This window comes from Emys orbicularis, chromosome 18 (assembly GCF_028017835.1).
Source record: "Emys orbicularis isolate rEmyOrb1 chromosome 18, rEmyOrb1.hap1, whole genome shotgun sequence".
Lineage (NCBI taxonomy): Eukaryota > Metazoa > Chordata > Testudines > Emydidae > Emys > Emys orbicularis.
This window is the reverse complement of record NC_088700.1, coordinates 11,341,147-11,366,410: the sequence shown is the minus strand read 5'-3', so window position 1 is coordinate 11,366,410 and position 25,264 is coordinate 11,341,147. Positions and strand designations below refer to the sequence as shown.

The window sequence follows — 25,264 nt, the reverse complement described above, 5'->3', positions numbered from 1 at the left end:
GAGGTTGAAACTTATAAACGTGATTAACAAGAAACCTTTAAACTAGATTTATCTTAAGGATGGTTCTCAGTATCTTCAAGTGTGGAGACACTTGCGGACTCCATGTTATGATAGTCTGCTGCTCTTTATGCCATTCTTGAAAGTATTACCTTAGCACCACACAGCTTCCAGAAATGGTGCAATACAGCTTATCATCATACACACCGACATCGCAGGTTACTACTGTTGGCCTTGCCAATATTTCCGTGCCGGTCTTTGCTCCTGCGACCCTCCTGCCGCCATCTTCCTACCAGCACTGCGTTTCTGCAGCCTAAATGCTGTCTCGCTGCACACATGGCTGGGGAATTTCAAAGTGTCATTTGAGACTGAAACCTGAATCTCAGGATCACAAACAGCTCCTGCACTTTAACCCTTTGAAAACTAGGGTTTTCTTTTGCTTTATCGTGACCGCTTTGAGAGTTCCAAAGAACTCTTGGCCCAGTCATTACCCCACCAGATGGCACGTCACTTGGTGAACACCGAACGCTGAATGCCACTGTGAAGAAAAGGTTTTTTTCACTAAATGTAACAAATATGGAGATTGAGACGAGTCCTAATTTGCATATTAACCAGTCAGTTTCAAGTGTGACCTTCAGATCCCTCAGGGCAATAGGGGCAGACACTAAAAATAAGGGTTTCCATCTGTTATAACCACAGTGGGTGGCTTTTCAGATGGATGGCTCCTATAAGTCAGAACAATGGTTCTTATGGCACTGGGAAGCCTTGGAATGTCACCTGCTCCAATATAGTTTTTGAATCAGTCTCAATATCACAATATTTGGGGGTCGTTGGCACCCAGGCTCCTAAGAGAAGAACCCCAACGGCCCTGTGTGCCTTGGAAGCTTATCGGCGGTTCATAATAGACCATGTGAGTTAACAGCATTTATGGGGGCCCTGATGTCATTGTAAGAAGAGTGTCTTCAGGCTCTCTTCCTTATTTTAGACACTTTTGACCCCCTTTCAGTTTTGTTCCTATAGCCGAAAAAGGTTCATTGACAATGTCCGCACTGGTAACTTTCAAACTTGTAATGTTTCTCGTCTGCTTCTTCCGTAAGTAATGTCTCTCCCAATCCATTATAAGAGTATAACAAAGCAGCCCTTATTTTTAATTTGAAAGGATCAGGAGATTGCATGTTACCTTAATGTAACGCCAGGCCACACGGCATGTGGTGCCAGAGTTGAGAAGTCAGCTTCTGCACCATGAAGTTAAAATGAGACAATTAAAAAGTTTTATAGACATGGTGTTTCTATAGCCATTGAGATTAAATAGCACCCTCATTGGCTTTGGATGACAAAATAATGTGGCTCTTCTCCCATTGCAGCCAGTCTCTCCCGATCAGCCTTCTTGTCTCTGAGGTATTATGAAGATTTGGATGAAGTCAGCTCAACATCCTCCATTTCCCAGTCACTGGAGAATGACGATTCACAGGTTGTAGAGCAGGAAGAGGAAGCTGCTCCAGTCCAAGTCCCCCGACATGCTCCTGTAGTCCGTACTCCCTCTATTCAGCCTGGTCTAATGGCACAGTCTCCACCATTTGGTAAACCTCATCTCACAATGGGCACTTTAAGTGAGTAGATTTTGGAACTGCATTCCCCTTCTTGTTTATGACCTTGTTGATGTTTTTAATCTCTACAGTGCTTGTCATAACTTCAAATCTAGGTGAAATGATTTTGTGGTGTCTGTCTTCATGTTGCCAAATCTCCAAGAGCAATTAACAGTACAGAATTATAGCCCCCTTGAACTCAGGCCACTAGTGTTGAAGTAACATTGGAAACTTTATTGTGCTTTTCCTATAGCCTGGGCCTTTTACATCAAGACTGAGAAATTCAACTAAGATTATCTATTGGCTAGAGGACAGGAGGAAAAGTCAAGACTCCTGCCTTTGCCACTGATGTGTGACTTTGGGCAAGTTACTTGACCTCCTTGTGCCTGAGGTTCCCCAACAGTAAAAATGGATGAACCTTTCTGAGCCATAAGTATGAAATCTTACAAGGGAGACATGCATATTGAGGGCCTCAGTTTGTAGCTTTGTGTGTCTGACTTCTGCTTTCAACTGGTGTAGCCAGGTTTAATACTTGGCAGCCCAGCGTCTGCCAGTAAGGTGACTGCTTGTGTGTGTTCGGTTTCTCTCCACACCCAGAAGAGTTGTGCTCACTTCTGTAGGGATCGTCTAAGCAAGATGTCAGTAGACATGACTATAAGGACAGACTGAAAAACAGCCAGCCAATATGTCCATGCTTTTATGTGACTGACTGCATCTGGTAGCTGATTGAGAAGGAGTATTTTCAGCAGATGACATTCTAATTGTTAAGGTTTATTAAGGAATTAATGTATGAACTGGGCTATGTTTTTCCAAAGGGAGTAAGATTAAGGGTTGGCAATTTGATACACCCTTCATGCTGAAAAGATAGCTGATTAGGGCTCCACTGCATGCAGTTCATTAGAAGTTATGGGAAAGTGAACATTGCCAGATTTGATGAATTGCTAGTTGCTTGACTGTTGTAAATTAGTCTTGTCTGACTATATGAGGATTCAGAGGGAACAGGTATATAGTATATAGTTTGTAAAGAGTCAGTACATTCTAGTGGGGCTTTTCAGTCTCCCTTGTTCACGGGAGTTCAATGAACTGTGTCTTTTTTTTTAGTGCCTACGTCTTCAAGCAGAATCGTTCCACAAGGGGCAGATAGCACAATGCTTGCAACAAAGACTGTGAAACATGGGGCCCCTGCTCCCACTGTCACCGTCCCAGCACCACAAGCAGCTGCTGCAGCAGCATTGAGAAGACAGATGGCTAGCCAGACTCCAGGTAAAACTAAAGTTAACTGACTAAAGTCTGGGCATTTCTACGTGTGTGTGTGTGTGTGTGTGTGTGTGTGTGGTGGTTTTATTTATTTATTTTATTTATGTAGTGAGTGAATTTTAGATTTTTAATGCCTTTGAGGGTAAGAAATCATTGACTTCGGCATAAGCCAAGTCTGATACGTACAGGATCTGTATATTATTCCCCACACAATGCTGCCAGTGGTCTCTTCTCTCTTCTCTCTTATTTGAACTATCAGAAAAAAATGCCTGAAGAATCAACATCCAGGGCTACTTAATATTCATTTTAATCTATGCAGAAACACAGGAGTTGACTATATATCTTCAAAAAATAACATTACAATCATCTGATCTACATAAGCCCCAAGGAATTCCTGATGGTTGACTATTGCACAACTAAAATAATAACCAATCTATATGTAAAAATCCTCCATGATTAATGAAAGGTAAAAAGAAAAGATGTGTTGCCCATCCTAATAGTTCTTCACCGTGTTAGTTACATTAAAAGATGTATATTTTAAAGCAGTTTAATATTAATGTTAAAGGAACACTGTCAGGTAGGTTAGTCCTTAAATCTGGCTTTGGGGTTTTAGAAGACCTTAATAGAAAAATCTCCATATATGAGGGGGTTTTTTTGTTTGGGTTTTTTTTTTTTTTTTTTTTTTTGCTTGGATTTAGACATCCCTTGTAGCACCCAATCATTGCAGGAAATAATAAAATTCAGCTACATACAAAAAGGAAACCGACTAGTCTTTCTTGTCCAAAGTGAATGGAACTGCAAAAAGTAGATGGACAGCATGAATACTGGAAAAGTAAATTAGGCATTTCAAATTCTTTGTTTTATTAATCTCAGAAGTTAATAAGGGAAAGGTCGAAAGGGCAAGGTGAGAGAGATTTGTGTTAAGTATGACTTACTCTCTATAAATCTCTCAATGCAAAATACAGTAATTCCAAATATTACAGAATCCAGTAAACTAGATTGTATTATAATCTAAATTAGAGTAATATAAAGTAATCTAACTAATTTACTATAAGTAATTCTACAGAGTAATTATAGTATAAATTATAGTAAAGTTTATATGACATTGCCAGCACAAACTGACACATAAAATTACTTTTAGGACTAATATTACCTAGGACTAATATTTGAATATACGCACTTAAGTTTTGCACATACACAAATAGAGCATGCATTTATGTGGCCAAAATAGCAATCATGCACACTCAATAGGTATTTCTATATGGGCCATTCTTTTACAGTATAATTGTGGCACCTTAATATAGACTTTTATTCTCCACTGAAATATTTTTTGGAGGGGATGGGAGAAAGGAAAGGGATATGATCATAATCGCAGTTCCAAGGATAAAATAGCCAGAATTCTGAATTGCAATCAGGAGGTCTGTCAAGTATTGATACCAGTTATCACACCAGTTATTAATGTCCTCCCATGCATAGTTGTCAAAAACTCTATATACATCCTAGATGTGCTATCATAAATCACAAATTTTCTAATCTGCAATAAATTACTCATATCAAATTTGAGCCAAATCCATGGTTTCTGCCGATTTGAATAGACCAGGAGTTCCCTTGTAGCTAGTGTACTGCAGATTCCTTCCCCTGTCCTCCTAGGTGTACATAGGTGGTGGTCTAGTTAAGAAGCTACTCCTCTGGATACTTGTACGAACCGTGTGCAGTGGAATATTTCAGCTAATTGGTGGGATTCATCTCTGTTCACTCTTAAAGCAGTGAGCACCTCCTTGACTGAATCAACTCTAAAGAACGTACCTCAGGTGGTGAACGTGCGAGAACTGAAGAACAATGCCTCAGCCCCTGCTGTTTCTGCGGTAATAGGGTGCGTGAATGATTTTCCTTTCTCTACATTTTAATGTTCCTTTAATTAGCCCTTGCAATAAGGTTCATCTGCCAGTAGGGGGCAGTATTACTGCTTCATATAATCTGAACCAGTGGAAGTGTTTTGGGGAGTAATGCAGGAATGAACAGCTGCTCCTTGCTGTTTTGTTAGCACGCAGGTCTGTGGGGAGGTGGTGGGTACTGTCCTCCCTGAGTTGTTCAAGGACATGCTACATGATTTGCCTAAACAGGAAATTTCCAGTTTCTGATTGAGTCCTAATACACTAGGCTAGTGGATCAGTATTAAATTCATTATTAGTTTGTATGTAAATATAAAATATGTTGGTACATCCCCTTTCTGTTATAGTTCTAGATCCTATAGTTTCATTGCTAATGCAAACTCTGGATCCTATTACCTCAGTGGCGAGCTTGAAACTTTGCTATATGGTCCCCACTTCCCAGTTACTAGTATTTTTGCATGTATCCTCTACTTTTGAGTGGGGGGGAAAACACACGCATCTGCAACTGACTGGGTCTCTGTGTGTTTGAGCTGTCGGGCTGCTCTCCTGTTTATTCCTTCTACCATAGAAAACATCTGCTCTGTAGTTTACTTCTCTAATCTCATGCCCCTGGGTTCCTGCCCTGAAGGATTAAGTTTATACTCCAGCTTCTCTAGTAACTTGCATCATTGGAATTTCTTCACAGTAGAAAACCCTTGATATATCAAGGATTAAATATTAATTAGGGACAGAGCTCCCCAGAAATATATCCAGATGCTAGGCTGTCTTGCTCAACAGAAACCCACGAATATGTGCTAACTGTTTAATTTACAATTTATCAAGCAGTTCTGACTTCCCTATGAGTTTAACTGAAACTGTTGGCCTTCCGATACTCCACATCCCACAGCCAGCTGCCAGCTCAGGTCATTCCAGGGATTTCTCTCTTCTCACCAAGCAGTGTCACCAGTCACAAAACTAATTCTTTTCTCTGTATTGGTAATGACCTTGAAATTTCAAGAGACGAATTTTTTATTTTTTTTCTTTTTTAAAGTGAGGGAGGAGAGATTTCCACTGAAAAGTATTAGAGGAGTTAAGGATTATGCTGTATTCCTGCCATGATTAAAAAAAAAAATGGTATTACAAAAGGAGATAAATTCACCATATGCTTCCAGTGTAAATTGTCTGGAATTGCAAATGCTTTATCCTGGACGATGGTGTGCATTAGACATGTGCCTCTTGGAACTATTTGTTTGTCACTTCTGGATTTCATGTATTTTCTATTCCTCTCTTTGATGGAGAAGGGAAAGCAGAATTCCTTTGAAATAGTTTATCAGAATGCCTTGGAAAAGGAGTTTTGTAATGGTGAGCACCAGCTGTTGCTCACCTCCTGGGAGTCCATCTTGGAGGGTCTACACTTGGAGAAGGTTCAGAAGTTCCTTAGTATTTCATTTTCCCTAAAAGCAACTGCCTTCCTCTAAGGCAGTATTTTCTTGAAGAGCTGTACACTACCAAATAACAGTGCCCAGAACTCCTGCCAAAAGCCAAATTGGGATGAGCCTGTGGAAGTGATCTTGACATGATTTAAGTTGGTTGTGTGTAAATTGATTTAACTATTACTCCTGGGGGAATTCTGTGCCAAAAAATTAAATTTTGTGCACAATATTTTAAAATTCTGCATATTTTATATGTCAAAACAACACAATATAATCACACCAGTTTCAATTATTATTTTGGGTAATTTATTTTAAAATACCTGTCAGCAAGTATGTCTGTAACAATATAGACAACAAAAAAGATTTGGGAAATGTTTTTTGACAAATAGAGTCCTTACTAGGCATATTAATACAGAACTCTGAGTAATAATTCATTTAAACTACAATACAGAACCATATTTCCTGCACCCCTCAGACGCAGTGCAAAGGCTTGGGGAGTCGGGGGAAAGGGAAGTAATTGCTGGGAAGGAGCCTGGGTGTGAACTTGGAGAGTTGTTGGGTCTGGGTGGGAAAAGTATGGAACAGTTTTTGGGGGTGAGGGGTGGGAAGGGATTGTTAGAGACCTTCCCCCATGCAGACCCTGGCTGACCCCTAGCCTCTCCCATTCAGTCAGACACATCTGCCCCTGTGTTCTTGCACCCCCTGTCCACGTGTCCCTCCACCCCCACTCAGACACCCACTCCCTGATCCCCATGTGTCCCTGCACCCCTCCTCTGTCCCTGTGTCTCTGTGCCCCCACTCAGCCATCCCCCTTCCCCATGTAGCCCTGCACCCCTTCAACCATCCCATCTCCTCATCCCTATGTCCCTGCACCCCTTCTCCCCTGTCCTTTATGTCTCTGTGTCCACACTCAGCCATCCCCCTTCCCCCATGTGGCCCTGCACCTCCCTCTCACCGTGGCCTTGTGCCTCCACTTCCATTCAGCCCCTGCCTCAGTCTAGCCTCCCCCACTAGCCCTTATGAACCCCAGTCTGACCCTCCAGAAGCTCCACGCTGTCTGTCTCCCCATATCCCCTGTCTCCTGACCTGGCCTGACAGGCGCTGTGAAGAAAGCACTGCAGGCTCTTTCTCTTCCCTAGCTGGCTGGGAGTGACTGCTGTGTTCTAGCACCACAGTGCCCTCTGGTGGGCAAAAAGCAGAATTGCAACAACTTTCCAGCCAAAGTTATTTTCTGCTTAGGCTGGGCAGGAGTGGCTGCTCTGTTCTAGCACCATAACGCCCTCTTGTGTGCAAAAGGCAGAACTGCAGCAACTTTCCAGCAGAAGCTATTTTCTGCAACAACAACAACAAAATTAAAAATGTGTGGCCTATTAATTATGCACGTGCGCAGTGGCGTAGAATTCCCCCAGGAGTAAAACTATATCTCTTGCCTCAATGATCATCTCACTCACCGTTATGCAGCCTTGTTAGGAGTGCTGTATTCAAAATAAACAATTGATGCACATCTTGGATGAGTGTTAACTTGACCTCTATGATATAACTATTTTAGCTTTAAATAGTTTTAGACTTGCAGTATCGATCTGTATCTATAATTCATGGGGTGCCATATACCTTTATATTACAATAAGGCTATAAAAGCCTTTGAATAACTGACCTCCTAAAAATGTACCATCTAAAAAGTCTATCAAATAGAACCCATGCTAGCCGGTCACATTGCTGGATGGATGCTCCTTATTTAGTGATCAAAGTTGTCATGCTTTTGCTACTTCAGGCATCCTGTTTCTCTCTTGCCACAGCAGCACCTTCTCTGGGTTGTTGAGCTGCAATGATTTCTAATCATTATCAGGGGTTCTGTGGCCTGTAGTTAAACAAGCCGGTGGCCTCAGTCCACTTCTTAGTGTATGGTTGATCTCGCCAAAAAAAAAAAAGGTATCTCCACACTTGAAACCAAACTGGCCTTTGTTAATGGTTTCATCAGAAGAGCGAAGGATTGAAGGAGTTTGAAGACCAAATTTTCCTCTCAATCAGAGAAGTGACCCCTTCAGAACATTGTGGGACAATGTGGGGAAGCTTGCTCCACCTCTATCTGTATTTTACCAGCTGTGTGCTTTGCCTTCAATCTGGCACCTTTTTAATAAACATCCTATTTATCTATGGCACCAACATTCATCAGATCAAGCGAGTGTAGCTACATTGAGTGAGTAGAAATCATATCCTTCTAATAAAACATCAATGGCTCACTATCATTTCCCCTTTGGGAAGAACTTTTTTGATAAATGTTAAGGTCATGAGTTGCACAAAATCATTTACATGCAGATACACTTATATCTGTCACTGATTTTAAAAGTAATTTAAATTCTTACTGCAAAGAGTAAATCACTGAAATGTCTTCAGTGATATCTGGATGTAATTTGACAAAGGAACAGAGAAATGTACAAATTGAGATGATCTCTGTACATAAATCTATGATTGAAATTGGTTTGGAAAACCTTCATGAATACAGAAGGTAATGGCTGACAAATCTGATCTGGCTTTTACTTCGGCGCATTATGACAGCGTTCTGCTCCTGTATGCTGACATTCTGTACAGCTCCAGCAGAAGGAGAAAGGAAGGCTGAATCAGTGAGTCTTTTTAGTCTCTTAATTTCTATATATATTATACCAAAGAACATCCAGCACCACACAGTGAGGCTGCATCTTTATCACTAGGTTCTAGTCTGTCACCACAAAACTTCAAGACATAGTTTTGAGCAATTAATACACAAGATGTTTGCCTTATACTTGATGTGTGCTATGTAACCAGAGTGCCTTCAGTGAGTCAGCATTATCTAGTGGCTGACTTTCGTTTGGCGCTCTGTCACTGAGAGACCTTGAGCAAGTTACTAACCTCTCTGCCTCAGTTTCCTCATCTGTGCAGTGGGCACAGTATTTTGTGAAGCACTTTGAGACCCTCTGGAAAAAGGTGGTCTGTATATTTTTTTAAAGTGGACTTGTTTCATGAAATCATAGCAGATACCTTTAATTTTTTAAATCTAAAGTATTCAAGAACCTTTAGATTTTTTTTTTGTTTGCTTTAAATTTAAAGTGTTCGTCTGTAGCTATTTTAACATAAAGTTTAAACAGACCTAGTAGGAGGAGAGGCTTAACACATTCAATGGAGTGAGTTCATGTGGTGAGCAGGAGGAGAGAATCTGAATATCCTGGTTGGTAGCAGTCAGAGAAGATTGGAGTTTATAAGCTGGAATAGATCAGGTCTATGCTAGGACCTTTGTAATTCAGGGGTTCCTTTTCTGTGGGGATATGTGGTTGTATGTAGCCAGTAGGAGGCAGAAGAAGCTAGAAGTGAAAGTTTTTATGGCTGTAGCATAGTGTTTGAGTAAGTTAACTGTCCACGTAACAGAAGGAATCCTGCTTTGCTGATGAAAGTGGGCTTTCACTGGGGGATTTTCATATCTGCACTGGCTTTGGAAATTGTCACTTTCCTTGACCAGCTGATACCAATGACTGAAAGTGACAAGGGAAAGTGCATCATTCTCTGATGCTGCCTGTCAGGATGCTTCAAACTCCTTTTTGCTGTATTTTGCATCATGATGATTTAAAGTAAGATAAGGGTTTCCAGTGCTCTGTGTGTGTGTGTGTGTGTGTGTGTGTGTGTGTGTGTGTGTGTGTGTGTGTGATACATCTCAACCTTGGATTCTGCAGACATGGGATCAAAAAAGCCTCCAGCAGCTGAGACCTCTCCCTTGTCACAAAACTCAGTACCTGGCACTTTCGGGTGTATTATACTTTAGAGTTCTTTTTTTATAATGGGTTTGGGGTGTGGGAGGGCTCTTAAGAAGCTGAATATTTCGGTCACTCTTGGTCACCCGTTGAATCTCCTAGCCGTTTGCTCTGTAGCCCTTCTCCCCTGCTTTTGTCTCTTCCTTCTACATTTCTCCTGGAACATCCTCCAATGTTAAATGTGAGTCCAGGGCCCAGCTTCTGTTCAGAGCCCCGGCACAGCCCTTAGTTGAATTTCCATATGCTTCTAGTGTGCAATACTCTGGAGCCCTCTAGTGTTGGGAGCACCCCAGACACAAGCACTTGCCAGGCCATGCAACAATTCAGCTAGAAAGATATCTGCTGCCTGCACTGAGAGCCTCTTTGCCCTCTGCTCCAGCAGGGGGCTTTCAGCTGAGAGACTTCATGCTGAGGGTTCCCCCCAGCAGCACCTCTCTCTGCCGAAGGCCTCCTGCAGGAGCAGAGGGCACAGAGAGGCTCTCAGCCCCGGCAACGGTGGCAGCATAAGACGCAAACCCATTGATAAGACACAGGCGATCTTTAAGCCTAGTTTAATAGTCTCTTAATTGGTTGATTAAAGAATTTTCCCAAACACTCGTGGCTCCTTTGAGGAGCCATGGCTCATAGTTTGGGAATCACTGATTTAGAGCAGCGACTCCATTGCCAGTAGAATCGCCACCACCGTTGAATTAGGGATGTAAGCAGGGCCGGCTCCAGGCACCAGCCGAGCAAGCTGGTGCTTGGGGCGGCAGATTGAACGAGGTGGCATTCTGCAAATCCTAGGGCGGCACGGCCGCTTTGTTTGTTTTTTTTTGGTTCTGCTCCGGCTGCCCTGTAGGAGGCGGCGGCACGGAGGACGGGAGCGCCCTGCGGCAAGCCCGGCAGGGCAGTCCTCGTCCTTCCCTCCCCGCCGACCGGAGCGGAGCCCTCGCGGCAGGCGGTGCGGCGGGAGGGGCCGTGTGGCAGTGCCCCGCTGTAGCCCTGGCCGCCCCCCTTCTCTCTCTCTCTCTCCCGCCTGCTCCCTCCCCCTCCCCCCCGCTAGCTGGTCCCCCTCCACCCGCGCTCCGGCCGCGCCGCAGGTGTGTTTTGTTTTTTGTTTTTGCTTGGGGCGGCCAAAAAGCCAGAGCCGGCCCTGGACGTAAGTCTAAGGGAGAAGGTCCGGGGCACCCTCTTCCTCCCTGTCCCTATAAAAGCTGATTTGGGAAGGCGAACTTTAATTGACACATTTGCTATTTAGCAAAACTCCAAAGATCTGTTTCTCTAGCAAGTGACTGTCTCCTCTAGCTGACCATGAAGTTTTAGAAATCAAGTATTTGAGCTGTGTCTGAATGTTCCAATTCTCGGATTTCTTGGAGAAAGGAATTGTATTTGTATTGCAACCCGCATAAGCTAGTTTCGTGTCTCCAAGCATGTCCTGCTTTGTTCCTCCAGCTTGCCTTGGGCATCTGCAGGCCCTGGCAGGCCCTGAAACTCATTCATTTTCTCTCTTGTAACATTGATTATTGTGCGTAGGAGAGAGCAGTGCTACGTACTGCATACAGAACATTCCTCGGGAACTGATTCGTGTGGTTCAACAGTAGGAATACCGCTCTGCTACACCTTCAGGGAGCCCTGGAATGAAATTATGGGGATCTCATCTTCCTGTTTAGTCCTGATTGGTATCTCTGAAGAGTCTTTATGCTCTTATTTTGCCAGTCATTGCTCGTTAATACCCCGCCTGTAATGAGAAGTGAGATCAAGGGGTTATTGCAAAGGTCTGTGCGTTAGACTCCTGAGTTCTGTTCCCAATCCTGCCACAGATTTCTTGTGATCTTGGGCAAGTTGCATAACTGCCATGCTTGTTTAGTCATCTGTGAAATGTGTGTAATGCTCACCTACTTCCAGAGGTATCATTAGGCTTAATGTTCAAAAGTGCTTTCAGATCCTGGGATGAAAGAATGCTAGGACTGTAAGTGGGTCTAAGGTTTAATCCTGCCTTTTCCCATCTCCCCTGAACTCTGTACATAATCTAGTTTGTGTGGAAATGAAATGAACCTGGTGTACACATCTGCTGGAGCTGTGCATTAGTCAAGTGGGCTTTAGATAGGGCTTTTGACAGGTAAATCGATTGTGCAAGAGCTTTCAAATGATCACCTATAGGAAGCTAGCATGGCGTTTCCACCTGGGATCTTGCATATTGTGTTGATGACAGGCAAATAAGTTCTGTTGCCAGTACACTGATTCTGAGTATTGAAATGGCAACCCCCGTGCTCAATGTGTTCATGACCTGTAGGAATCCTTGTGTGATATTTACCAAATCTAGCCTTCAGGCATGGTACTGGCTTTTCCCCTTCATTATAGGGTTTCAAATTCTATTGACACTTGGCTCAGGGCATGCTGGTGGTATGTAGAGCTGAAGGTAAAACATCCGTGGGGATATTGGTTACGGTGCACCCTGTACAGGCTGGATTCAACCCCTTGCCTAGTTTGTTCTCATTCAGTTCAGGAATGCAGGGTGCCCTTCCCTGAAGCTTTGGTAGCAGTCTGGTTATAATGCATCTGAATGGTGGTTGTTCTGTTGGGTGTGGGTGTGTGAGTGGGTGGTGGTCCTGAGAGGGCGCGTGCAGAACGATGATGTCACATCAGACCTAGACATTTGATTCAGTATTAGAAATGCATGACATCACCTTGGCTTGAGATAAAAGGGCTTTGTTCCTGATTGGCAGGCAGACATGGTCTGAATCTTAAGACTAGCTTGTGCCCCGAGGATTGGAGGAGAGCATTCAGGATATAGGGCATTACTGCTACAGTGTAATGCACTGTGTGTAACAGTCTGCAGACAGAGGGATCTGGATGAAAAAGATTCTTGTTTGACCAGGGGGTCTAAAATCGTTGTCTAGAAGCGGTCTCATTAACCAGTACAGTTATGCTAAATAACCTCAGATGTTGGGTGTACTGTGTGGCACAAGACTGAAGTGCCTTTAATCACTTGATGGATGGGCATATGGTAGAACCAGAAATGCTGTTTGTGTTTAGTACAAACACTAATGACTTATTTTCTAGGCTGTGGGATGTCTGCAGTGGGCAGGCGTTCTCCTGAGGAGACTTGGCTATAGCCTTTGCCACCTCATCCCCACCACCACCCTTAGCACCAATCAGTGCTGCCCTGAACATAGGCTGCAAAGGGACATGAAGCACCCTTCCAGGAGCACCATTGCATACCCCTAGAGCCACTAGATAGGGTTAATTCTGGCTGGTGCAGCTTTTGCAAAGTACATCATAGTGCATGTGAGAAGTGCTGAATTGACGGTTCTAAGAAGTGAAGCCATCTGTCCACACCAATGCCCTTCTGCCTTGCTGTGGAGGGACCACGTGCTGGATTGCGAGAGAGCACTTCACTCTTCCTGCCCTTTTCATTCTTGGCCTCTCTGAGGGTGTCAAGTATAATTTGAATGTAGACTCCAGACTACTAAAAACTACATTGAAATCGCCAACCCATTGCACATAGACCATTGAACTGTTGTCAGTTGTAATGACTTGCCATAACAAACATGCCCTGGACTTGAACTAGTAGCTTGAAAGGGAGAGACTCCCATCCAGTTACCAATGCCATGGGGGTATCTATTCATTCTCTCTACACCCAGGGACCTTGAGCATCTGGTGATGTTTCTCATCACCTCCCTTCCTCTAATATTGAGCATTCTCTAGTGCTAGTCAGTTGCTGAAATTGTTATTGTGATAGCTGGGCACAGGGCTATTCCAGTGCCTGCAACACGGGGAGCTTTCATTGCTGGAAGGGAAGGACTTGCAATTAGTGCCCGTCCTTTTTAAAGCTTTGTTTACAGCATCAAATCCTATTCAAGCTTCCCCTCCCCTCCCCCCACTAAAAAGGCAAATGGCTGTGAGAAATCGTGCTTGTGTGTACTTGTCCCATTCCCTTGGGATGTTAGGAAAATTCTGAAAGTTTTCCTGGTGACTGACTGACTGACACTGCTGATGTAGAGTGTGGGAGTTGGAGCGGTGTAGTAATTACAGCACTTTTGAGACCCAGATTTCATTTCTGCCTAGAGAGAAGGACTTCATAGAATATCAGGGTTGGAAGGGACTTCAGGAGGTCATCTAGTCCAACCCCCTGCTCAAGGCAGGACCAACCTCAACTAAATCATCCCAGCCAGGGCTTTGTCAAGCCTGACCTTAAAAACCTCTAAGGATGGAGATTCCACCACCTCCCTAGGTAACACATTCCAGTGCTTCACCACCCTCCTAGTGAAATAGTGTTTCCTAATATCCAACCTAGACCTCCCCCACTGCAACTTGAGACCATTGCTCCTTGTTCTGTCATCTGCCACCACTGAGAACAGCCGAGCTCCATCCTCTTTGGAACCCCCCTTCAGGTAGTTGAAGGCTGCTATCAAATCCCCCCTCACTCTTCTCTTCTGCAGACTAAACAAGCCCAGTTCCCTCAGCCTCTCCTCCTAAGTCATGTGCCCCAGCCCCCTGATCATTTTCGTTGTCCTCCGCTGAACTCTCTCCAATTTGTCCACATCCTTTCTGTAGTGGGGGGCCCAAAACTGGACACACTACTCCAGATGTGGCCTCACCAGTGCCTAATAGAGGGGAATAATCACTTCCCTCGATCTGCTGGCAATGCTCCTACTAATGCAGCCCAATATGCCGTTAGCCTTCTTAGCAACAAGGGCACACTGTTGACTCATATCCAGCTTCTTGTCCACTGTAATTCCTAGGTCCTTTTCTGCAGAACTACTGCTTAGCCACTCGGTCCCCAGCCTGTAGTGGTGCATGGGATTCTTCCTTCCTAAGTGCAGGACTCTGCACTTGTCCTTGTTGAACCTCATCAGATTTCTTTTGGCCCAATCCTCCAATTTGTCTAGGTCCCTCTGTATCCTATCCCTACCCTCCAGTGTATCTACCTTTCCCCCCAGCTTAGTGTCACCTGCGAACTTGATGAGGGTGCAATTCATCCAGATCATTAATGAAGATATTGAACAAAACCGGCCTCAGGACCAACCCCTGGGGCACTCCGCTTGATACCGTCTGCCAACTACATGTTGATCACTACCTGTTGAGCCCGATGATCTAGCCAGCTTTCTATCCACCTTATAGGCCTTTCATCCAATCCATACTTTTTTAACTTGCTGGCAAGAATCCTGTGGGAGACTTGGTCTGTCTCAGAGTGGAGAGAGAGAGATCAGTTTTTACAGAGCACCTGTCATTGGTTTAGATGTGGGGAAAACAGGTCATTATAAGGTTTCTTCCTTACTACTTTCTTCTAAAACCTATGGTATTGGACCAAATGGACCACTAATGGAAGGAGTTCCTGTGACTTAATGGCCATTCCCATGTTATAATAATTAGAGCCATAATGCGACACACAGTGGGAGCTAGGTTTCACCCCAGAAGTAGTTGCCTTTCGTTAATGATTGCCCATGGGCTCAGAAGTACAGTTTATAAAGCAAGTTAAACTTTCATATAACCATAACCAAGCAATCATATTATAAATCACAGATTAACCACGTCACAATCCTTTCTCACTAATTCACTGTTTGTACAATTTTGAAGCCAAAGGGCAGGATTTTTTTCCACATTTTGGTCTCCTTTTGTTCATCACTTTTGAGAGTTACATATATTTGTATCCAATTCCAGGCTCTAGAATGTGTGGAAAGCCTCTTTCATTTTTATGCCTGGTGTTTAACACACACAATCCCCTGACCTGCTGATTCTTTCTTCAATTCCCTGTTGAAATAGAGAGGGGTTCACTACCTTCTATTCAGTGACATAAATGGGTGTGAAGGAGACTTGATCACTTAAGTCTAGTGCTTTAGACACACTTGCAGGCACTCTCTGTTAAATGAGGCTTATTAATTTAAGAGGTTTATTCCATAATCTGATTTGTTCCTTTGGGTTTTGCTAGAATCACGTGTTCAGAATCTTTGCTGTCAATGCTGTACTGGACTTCTCAAAAGTTGATGCTTTGGGGAGAGACCTGCTACTAAATTAGCCTTTCATTAAATCTTTTTTTAGATCTTCCGTACCTCAGTCTGCAGCCCAAGCAGTCCACCAAGTTTTGGCTACAGTTGCTACAAATCAAGCCAAGCAGGTATCTCTTGATATTTATCTTTTACCTATTAAGCACTATGCCGGGCAGATGCTATACCACTCTGTTTCAGCTGCTGTTGAATAGGTTGTCTTGCAGTCCCTTTCCACAATCTCTATCCTGCATTCCTTTCAAACCACTGCTTAATCTGTGACCCTGACTGGATAGTGCCAGACATATCTGTATTATGTCTCTTAACTCTACTGCTTTTGTATTGTTTTTGAAAATAGCTTGCGGGCTGCAAGTGGCCATGGTCTTACTGCCGCATCAGGGCTGTCTAGTCAGTCTGAAACGAACAATGAGGGAGATAGTGTTAACTGAGTTAACGGACATTCCGAGTTGATGCAAAAACAGAGGCTGGTGGGGAAATCAGGGGAAAGAATAATTCTCTGCATCCAGTATTTTCCATAAAACCTTTCCTACTGGGGGATTAGATACTGTAACAGGTTAATGGTCATCCACATCCCAAAATATTAACATTGTCAGTCTTTGTTCAGTAGAGCCTCAGAACTGCATTAACAGAGGTTTGCTGGGCTAGATTGGAGACTCATTAAGAGTTGAGTATGGACTCTCTATTGAGTTTTGTAGAGCTATGTGTGGGCTCACAATTGTAATGGGAAGGGGAATACTGCAGATTAGGACAGGATGCATTGCTAGTGTTGGCAGGTGCTTTGGCCAGCTTCTCCTAGTTTTAGCTAGATATAGTGCTCCTTTCCTTTTTTGGACACCAAATCCACCTCAAAATTACACGGAGTAACTTTAAAAAAAAAAAGGGGGGGGGGGGTCATTATACGCTCGGGCATTGACAGCTCGGGCATTGAAGTAATATTTACATTGGGGTGTTTGTATTTTTAGGGGTCTCTAACCAGCTCACTTAAGGCACAGTCTTCACCTGTATCTGCATCCATACCATGTACCATCACTACTACAGCTGGTCAAATATCAGCTGGCAACAAAATCTCAGGTCAGTTGTCATTTCTGTTGAGATGGAAACAAGAATGGGAGAAGGCCTGTCCTTCATAGCACAGGGGGGGGGAAATCAAGACACTGATTCAACTTCTGTTGACTGGCCTCTTACTATTTCAGTCTAGAGCAGGGGTGGGCAAACTGGGTGGGGACATTGCATGCAGGGCCATGAATGTAGGGCTGGGGCAGGGGGTTGGGGTGCAGGAGGGAGCATGGGGCGTGGGAGGGGGTGCGGTGTGCAGGAAAGGGCTCAGGGCAGGGGGTTGGGGTGCAGGAGGGGGTGCTGTGTGTGTGGGAGGGGGCTCAGGGCAGGGAGTTGGGGTGGGGGTGCAGGAGGGGTTTGGGGTGCGGGCGCTGGTCCGGTGCTACTTACCTTGAGTGGCTCCGGGGTGGCAGCGGGGCTAAGGCAGGCTCCCTGCCTGCCCTGGCCCTGTGCCGTGCCGCTCCGGGAAGCGGCTGGCACCACATCCCTGCGGCCCCTGGGGGAGGGGAGGCAGAGGGCTCCATGCGCTGCCCTTGCCTGCAGGTACCTCCCCTGAAGCTCCCATTGGCCGCAGTTCCACATTCACGGTCAATGGGAGCTGCAGGGGGCTGTGCCTACCGGTTAAGGAGCTCTCTGCTCCGCCCCTTCCCCCCCACCTCTCCCCGGGGCAGCAGAGATGTGGTGCTGGCCGCTTCCGGGAGCAGCATGGGGCCCGCAGCACCACAGGGGTGGCAATCCCGCGGGTCGGATCCAAAGCCCTGACGGGCCGGATCTGGCCCGCAGGCCGTGGTTTGCTCACCCCGGTCTAGAGAGCGAGAGAGAGAGAGTTTTAAAAGCAAAGGTACAAAAGATAAATGGAACAGCTGCTCAAAACTCAACCCATCCACATGGTTTTTGTCTAAAATTCTGCCTTGAAAAAGTTCCTTTTTCATTCTGGAATCAAGGTGACTACACTTAATATTTAGCTTGTGTGTTCCCTTTAATTGTAAATGTTTGAAGTATCTGAATTGGACACTGGTGTGTTTAAAAAATCAGTTAAAACGGAAGCCTGTTTAGGGCTTGAAAGTGCGGTATGCTCAGCTGCACTCTGGGATTTTCACTGCACTGTAGCAGCGTCCACACGAGATGATTTTGTGGCAAGCTGGTGCACTGTAGATTCACACCCTGGCTTGCCATGCATGTAGGCAAGCTCTTAGATTGTGTAAAGGACTTCCACTGAAGTGCGAAAATGACATCCTTGTCTAGAGGTAACAGTAATATTGTCCCCTATTAATTTCTGAATCTTTGGGTATTAACCAGAATAACCCATGTTAGGCAGTTGATAAGTTACCTATCTTAAGGGCTACTGCAGACCTCCTTACAATTATCAACTATACCAATAGTTTGAAATATGATCAAGAATATACACAAGAATGTTTCAGAGATCAGTGTTAATTTCTACTGAGACCATGCAGAGTTTGGAATTGCCCACGTATCTTTATACAATAGTTGTTTGCTGCCTTCAAAGAGAAGATACACATGAATGGACTTTGTGGTTCCATGTTTAAGGCCTGGCCTACACTACAAACTTAGGTCGACATAAGCCATGTTAAGTCGATCTAATAAAGTGTGTCTACGCTACCAAGTCCCTTCCGCCGCTAAGTGGCCTGTTAAAGTCGACTTCTCTACTCCACCTCCGCGAGAGGTGTAGTGCTTGATTTGACATCCACAGGTCGACATGGGGATAGTGTAGACACTGTGTTGTGTAATTCGAATGAATTGGCCTCTAGGAGGTGTCCCACAGTGCTCTGCTGTGACCACTTTGGAGAGCACTTTCAACTCCACTGCATGTCAGCCAGGTACACAGGAAACAGCCGCTCCCCTGTTAAAGCCCCAGGAACTTTTGATTTTTCATTTCCTGTTTGATCAGCGTGGAGAGCTCGCCAGCACAGCTGATCATGGAGACTCAAGGCCGCAAACACCCTCCTGCATGAAGTACACAGGAGGTGTTAGATCTTATTGCTGTGTGGGGAGAAGAGTCTGTACAGGCAGAGCTCCGATCCAGCAGAAGAAACGCTGACATCTGTGTCAAGATCATACGGGGCATAGGGGAGATTGTGCAGGGCATGGGGGAGAAGGACTACACCAGGGACACACAGCAGTGCCACATGAAAATAAAGACGCTTCGGCAAGTGTACCAGAAGACAAAGGAGGCGAACAGTCATTCTGGTTCTGCCCCACAGACATGCCGTTTTTATGAGGAGCTGCATGCAATTCTCGGCAGTGACCCCATCACTACCCCAAAACGCTCCGTAGATACCTCCCAAGAGCCCTGGGCGTCCTCGAGCAACAACAAGGAGGACATTGTTGAGGAGGACAAGAATGTGAGGCAGGCAAGTGGAGGATCCATTCTCCCCGACAGCCAAGAATTGTTATTAACCCTGGAGCCCATCCCTACACAGGACCAGTTAGCGGCGGAGCATGATGCTGGGAAAGGCACCTCTGGTGAGTACACATTTCCAATCAAACTCTAGGGGTTACATGCTATTATTTTTTATGTTTAATTGGAACAAAAAAGTAGATGTAATGGGTATCGGTGGCCACTCCAGCTATGCAGAGGGTGCTGTCCGAAAAAGACTCTTTATGTGCATGGGGATGGCCCGGGAATCTAGAAAGCTTTCATGGAGGTACTCTGCAATCCTTTGCAGAAGGTTTCTGGGAAGGGCTGCCTTATTTCGTCCACCATGGTAGGACGCTTTCCCATGCCACTCGAGTATTAACTCTGCTGTCATCATTGCAGCACACAGCATTGCAGCATAAGGACCAGTTCTGTATCCAGATGCTTGCAGAATCTGCTCCTTTGCCTCCTCTGTTACCCTAAGGAGAGTGATATCGCATAGGCTCACCTAGAGGAAACGGGAAGTTTTCAATGCTAGCCCTTAAACCGCAAACAATTCAACTAGTAATCCACCCCCCGTTTAGTGAAATATGGGTGTCACAATCACACTTTCCCAAACGTGCCGTGGTTGTGATTGGAAGGGATCACCGTGTGTTGCAAGCAGCATTGAAAAAAAGGGAGGGGGGTGACTTCCTGTTTGTCTCCCTTCCCGCCCCCCCCCCCCCCGACCCGTAAAATAGTTTGTAAATAGCCAAACTATTTGGGGGGCTTTACCCTGGTGCCTGTCCTCAAGCACCGTCCAGGTTGCTAGGGGGAAAGGGGGCTTTTCTCAAGTTCCAACCTGTGATCCCAAGGATGTCTTCACAAAAGCAGCAGCACAAGACCTCTCGCCCATGCCTCATGGCCTTACTCACCATGAATGGAGCAGCAAACAGTCTCTTGCAATAGCCAGCGGTTGTGATTACGTTGTGGCTTGCAGGGAAGTGTATTCAAGGGTGTCGTTTTATTTAAAAAACAAAACAAAACACCAGAAATGATGCACGCACTGTCCATGCTACCCTTGTGCATTGCATTCCTTGCAGCTGAAACCTTGTCCATTGGCGCATCCTCCACACCGGGGCAGAGACTTTCCCAGATTAGAAGGCAGAAAAAAGACTCGGGAGGACATGTTCAATGAGTTAATGCGCGCCTCCGAGCGTGACAAGACAGAGCTCAGAGCATGGAGGATTACGCTGTCCGAGAACCTAGACATGGACAGGGAGGACAGAAGAGCATGCAGGGGAAAAGAGCGTGCCACGCAGGAAGAGATGCTGCGGATTATGAAGGAGCAATCAGACATGTTGAGGCGTCTGGTTGAGGTTCAAGAAAGGCAAATGGATGCTAGAGTCCCTCTACAGCCTATGCTGAACCTGCTGCCATCATCGCCCAGTTCTACATCCTCCTCCCCCAAACGTCCTATGAGGCGGGGTGTGGGGAGGAGAGGGACGTTTGGTATCCCTTGCACTCAACATCAGGGGAGGGTACAAGGACCAAAAGGCGCCCATTCCCACACCTTTGATTGTTGTTGCAGTGCATCTGTAAGCAAGCTTTCCTTGTTTCTCCCCAGTGTTATCAGCCCTTTTGCCTCAGGTTCTTACTTTTCTTTGCTGTCTGGGTGTTTGTGTGCATAATAAAACTTAACGGATAGCGGAGAAAAGGCTCTTTATTCATTCAACATGTGAGGGTGGAGTTTACAGGGGAGAAAATGCAATGGAGGGGACAGTTTGGTAAGGAACAACACAGATAAGTGTCACATTACGCTGGCTCATTGCTGAAACTTGATTTCAAAGCCTCACAGAGATGCAGAGCCCTTCGATGTGTTCTTATTGCCCTGGTGTGTGGCTGCTCAAAATTGGCTGTCAAGTGATCTGCCTCAACCCCCCCATCTGGGTGAAAACTTTTCTCCCTTTATTTCACAGATATTATGGAGCACACAGCAGGCAGCAATAACAATGGGGATATTGCTTTCACTGAGATCTAACCTAGTAAGCAAACACCACCAGCGACCTTTTAAACATCCAAAGGCACATTCCACCACCATTCTGCACTTGCTCAGCCTATGGTTGAACTGGTCCTTACTGGTGTCCAGGCTGCTGGTGTACAGCTTCATGAGCCATGGGAGTAAGGGGTAGGCTGGGTCTCCCAGGATCACGATTGGCATTTTAATATCACCAATGATTATTTTGCAATCTGGAAAGAAAGTCCTTGCTTGCAGCTTTCTGAACAGACCTGTGTTCCTAAAGATGCGCGTATCGTGCACCTTTCCCGACCATCCCATGTTGATGTTGGTGAAACAGCCCCTGTGATCCACCAGCACTTGCAACACCATTGAGAAGTATCCCTTTCGGTTTATATACTCTTTGGCAAGGTGGTCTGGTGCCGAGATAGGGATATGCATTCCATCTATCACCCCACCACAGTTAGGGAACCCCATCGCGTCAAAACCATCCACTATGTCCTGCACGTTGCCCAGAATCACTACCCTTCTTAGTAAAAGTCTGTTAATGACCCTGCAAACTTGGATCACAACAGATCCCACGGTAGATTTACCCACTCCAAATTGATGCCCCACTGACCGACAGCAATCTGGCATTGCAAGCTTTCACAGAACTGTTGCCACTTGCTTCTCCACTGTCAGAGCAGCTATCATTTTAGTATTGCTGCGCTTCAGGACTGGGGAATGCTCTTCACACAGTTCCTGGAAAATGGCCTTACACATTCGAAAGTTCTGCAGCCACGGCTCATCATCCCATAGCTGCATAATGAAGAGGTCCCACCAGTCAGTGCTTGTTTCCCAGGCCCAGAAATGGCGTTCAACCGTGTCAAGGTGATGCGTGACTGTTGCCAGCAACTGTAAATTGCTCCGCTCCGTCTTCCAGCAGAGCTGCTTGCGTGGCATCACATTGTTCCATGCGGCGACTCCTGTATTGGCTGTGTAAATACTGCAGGATAAGGCGCGGGGTGTTTGTAATGCTCACAACAGTAGTGTACAGCTGAGCAGGGTCCGTGCTTATCGTGCTATGGCATCCGCGCAGGCACCCAGGCTTACGAAAAAAGGCATGAAAAAGGCTTGGTTTGTTTGCTATTGATTTCAGGGAGGGAGGGAGGTAAGTGCATAATAGGAGTCTAATGCCATGTTTCCATAACCACCCGTGCCAATGTTTTGGTCCCATAAGCCATTGCAAGCCCAACCCAAAATTCCACTTGGCTACGTGCACTGTGTGATAGCTTCCCACAGTACAGTGCTCCGTGCATCAGTGCAAGCCAGGCTAGTGAGGATGCACTCTGCCGACCCAGTGAGCACAGTGTGAACACGCAGGATCGACTTGCTTAAATCGGAGGCTCGATGTCAACTTACATAAAGTTGACTTAACTTTGTAGTGTAGATATGGCCTAAGAGTGAAGAAGTGATGGGTAGTAGGTGGGCATTAATCTATTCTACTGTAGCTACCTAGTTCAACCATCCCGTATGGTATGTAGGCTGAAAGAGGAACCTGGCAAGCAGTTGGCACATAGCACTCTGATACCTGGAACTTGGCAGTTCTGGGTTAGTTATTAGAAAATGAGACAAGGTTATTTCGTTGCAAATGGCTTTAAATAGTAGTTGAATGTACTTCAGCATGAATTAATCACTAATCCATTTGACTGCACCGTTGGTTTTCTATGACTTCTGAGGTTTGTGCTCAGATGTGATCAAAGGGACTGTCAAACATTTTCTCCCTCCAGGCTCTTCTGGCTTTTGCAAATCAGTTTGGGGATACTCTAGAGACTGTTAATCAGCGTTGTTTTTCAGTGCACAGCTAAATCATGTCTAGAAATCCATATGAAGGGACTGCTAGAAGAATTATGAAATATGGTGTAGAAAAGGGATTCATGGAGTAGGAAGAAGCAGCTATTGCAGAAAAATCCCCACAATGTTACTTGTCTCCTGCGTTATTCACTTCAACATTGTTTCTGTTGTAAAAATTAGATAAAAGTAAATAACTAGATAAGTGTGTGCATGCTTGCAAAGATTAGGATTAGAGTGAGCCTTCTGTGTGGAGCAAGACCTCTTTCTGAAGTTATTCCAGACTAGAATCCCGCTCCGCTCTTCTGTTAGTTGTTTCCAGTGACTTCTCAATAGCAGCTCTGGCTTCTCCATTTCCTTGGTGCCAAGAGGATTCAAAATAAGGAGCCATCTTGCTCTTAAGAAATAAAGGTTAAGAGCAGTTAAAACTTGGAGGGGGTTGGGGGTTATGTTTTTGGGAGGGGGTTGGATCTAGGTTCATCAAGTAACAAGAGCCTGTAGCCTCTGAAAAGTCAGTATTTAGAAGATCGATCTCTTTTTGATAGGCAGATCACCTAGTACTCATCCTTTACCGCCATAGACAAGAATACCTCAAACTACAGTATCACTTAAGATTGTTCAGTTACATGGAGCTTGAGAATTCCAAATTAGTGCCCCTTTTCCCTCTAACAAAATGTAAAATGGGATGGGGCTGAGAAGATTAAGCATTACAGCGATGCTTGGTTGTTTCACTGTATAAAGAAAAGAGGAAATCAGTGGTGGCAGGAGGAGTTGATCTTCATGCATGCATTAGATAGCAGTGCTTGAAATGGGTATGGGTTTTTATAAAACCTCTTGCATAAATTTCTGAAATCCATCGCATCGTTGATACTCATGAAATATTCCCTTTAATCCATAGATGTAGGTTGCTTCTTAATCCGAGAATAGAGCTAATAAAAGTAGTCAGGAACCACATTTCACATAACAAAACAATACATTAAAAAAAACCACAAACCTCTTAAAATGTTAGTTGAAAATGTCAGATGTTGAATTTGATAGTACCTTCTCTGTATTTGAACAGTGGTTGTTATGGTGATGGTTTCAGGAGGGAACACTGTCAAGGATCTCTTGGTAGATTTTGTTTGCGCTATAATATTTATTCTCTTATGAGAGAATGTGACCATTAACTTTGCTCCTAGTCAGATACAAATTATTGCTTCAATTTTGTTAAATAATGGTTCAAATGATCTGCAGTCTTGCACTAGTAGCATTAATACTTTTATGTATGTGTCAAATAAAATAAAACTGAAACGCACTTCCTGAGGATATGTTGTTAGAATTTTGCAAGACTTTTGTTTTCTGTTGTGTTTCCAGTTTGTGCAATAGGACACAATATGTGTTTGTGAAATGCTCTTTTCCTTTTGATACTGCACATGGTCCATCAGATATGTGACAACTCTGCTGGGCTTGGCCTAAAAGATTCTCTAGCTACAGCACATGACATGACAGGCCTATACTTACGGGGACCTGAAGGTGAAAAGATGATGCACTGGTTTTGTATGTGCTGTTTTCTGCAACTTTTGTTGTTCTTGTAACCCTAGGGCAAGGGACAGCAAAAGCAGTTGCAGCTGTGACCTCTCCTACAGTGACTTCAACTCCAGTGGCTGCTGCACAGTTTAACCAGACATTTTCATTCTCTTCATTGGGGTCTGTTATGAGCCTTTTTATTTCTGTATAATATATCTTCTAAGTACTATAATGCTGCTACAGCAAATAATATCAGTGAGCTATGTAGCAATGAAAAATAGCTACTGTAATTAATTATAAGAATTTTCTATCAGTATGTGTGTAACTGAAGCTAATGGCTCCAGTCAAGGGCTTGGCAAGGCTTACGTGGTTCGTAGAAGGGCTGTGGGAATTTGGCACAATTTTATTTTGCTGTAAACATTCTCCATCAGGAAAAGTGGATGAGGAATTCTGTTCATAGGTTTTGGGTGGCTGGTTGGCAGCATGGCATTAGCCGGGTTTGAATCCGTTGGGTTGAAATCCAAGGGTTTAATTGAGGTTGTAAATGTGGTAGTGTATTTAGTGGTTAAAGCACCAACCTGATGGTCAG

The 25,264-nt window shown here is 44.7% G+C and overlaps 1 protein-coding gene across 1 annotated transcript in view; it reads left to right on the top strand.

Moving 5' to 3' along the window:
* The window catches only part of NUP214 (nucleoporin 214), an 80,517-nt gene that overhangs the window by 30,573 nt on the left and 24,680 nt on the right, over nucleotides 1–25,264 (top strand). The window contains exons 22-27 of the mRNA XM_065418805.1: nucleotides 1,362–1,607; nucleotides 2,685–2,846; nucleotides 4,605–4,713; nucleotides 15,945–16,020; nucleotides 16,873–16,981; nucleotides 24,750–24,855. Of these exons, the coding sequence (XP_065274877.1) occupies nucleotides 1,362–1,607; nucleotides 2,685–2,846; nucleotides 4,605–4,713; nucleotides 15,945–16,020; nucleotides 16,873–16,981; nucleotides 24,750–24,855 (808 nt within the window). The remainder of the gene's footprint in view (nucleotides 1–1,361; nucleotides 1,608–2,684; nucleotides 2,847–4,604; nucleotides 4,714–15,944; nucleotides 16,021–16,872; nucleotides 16,982–24,749; nucleotides 24,856–25,264) is intronic.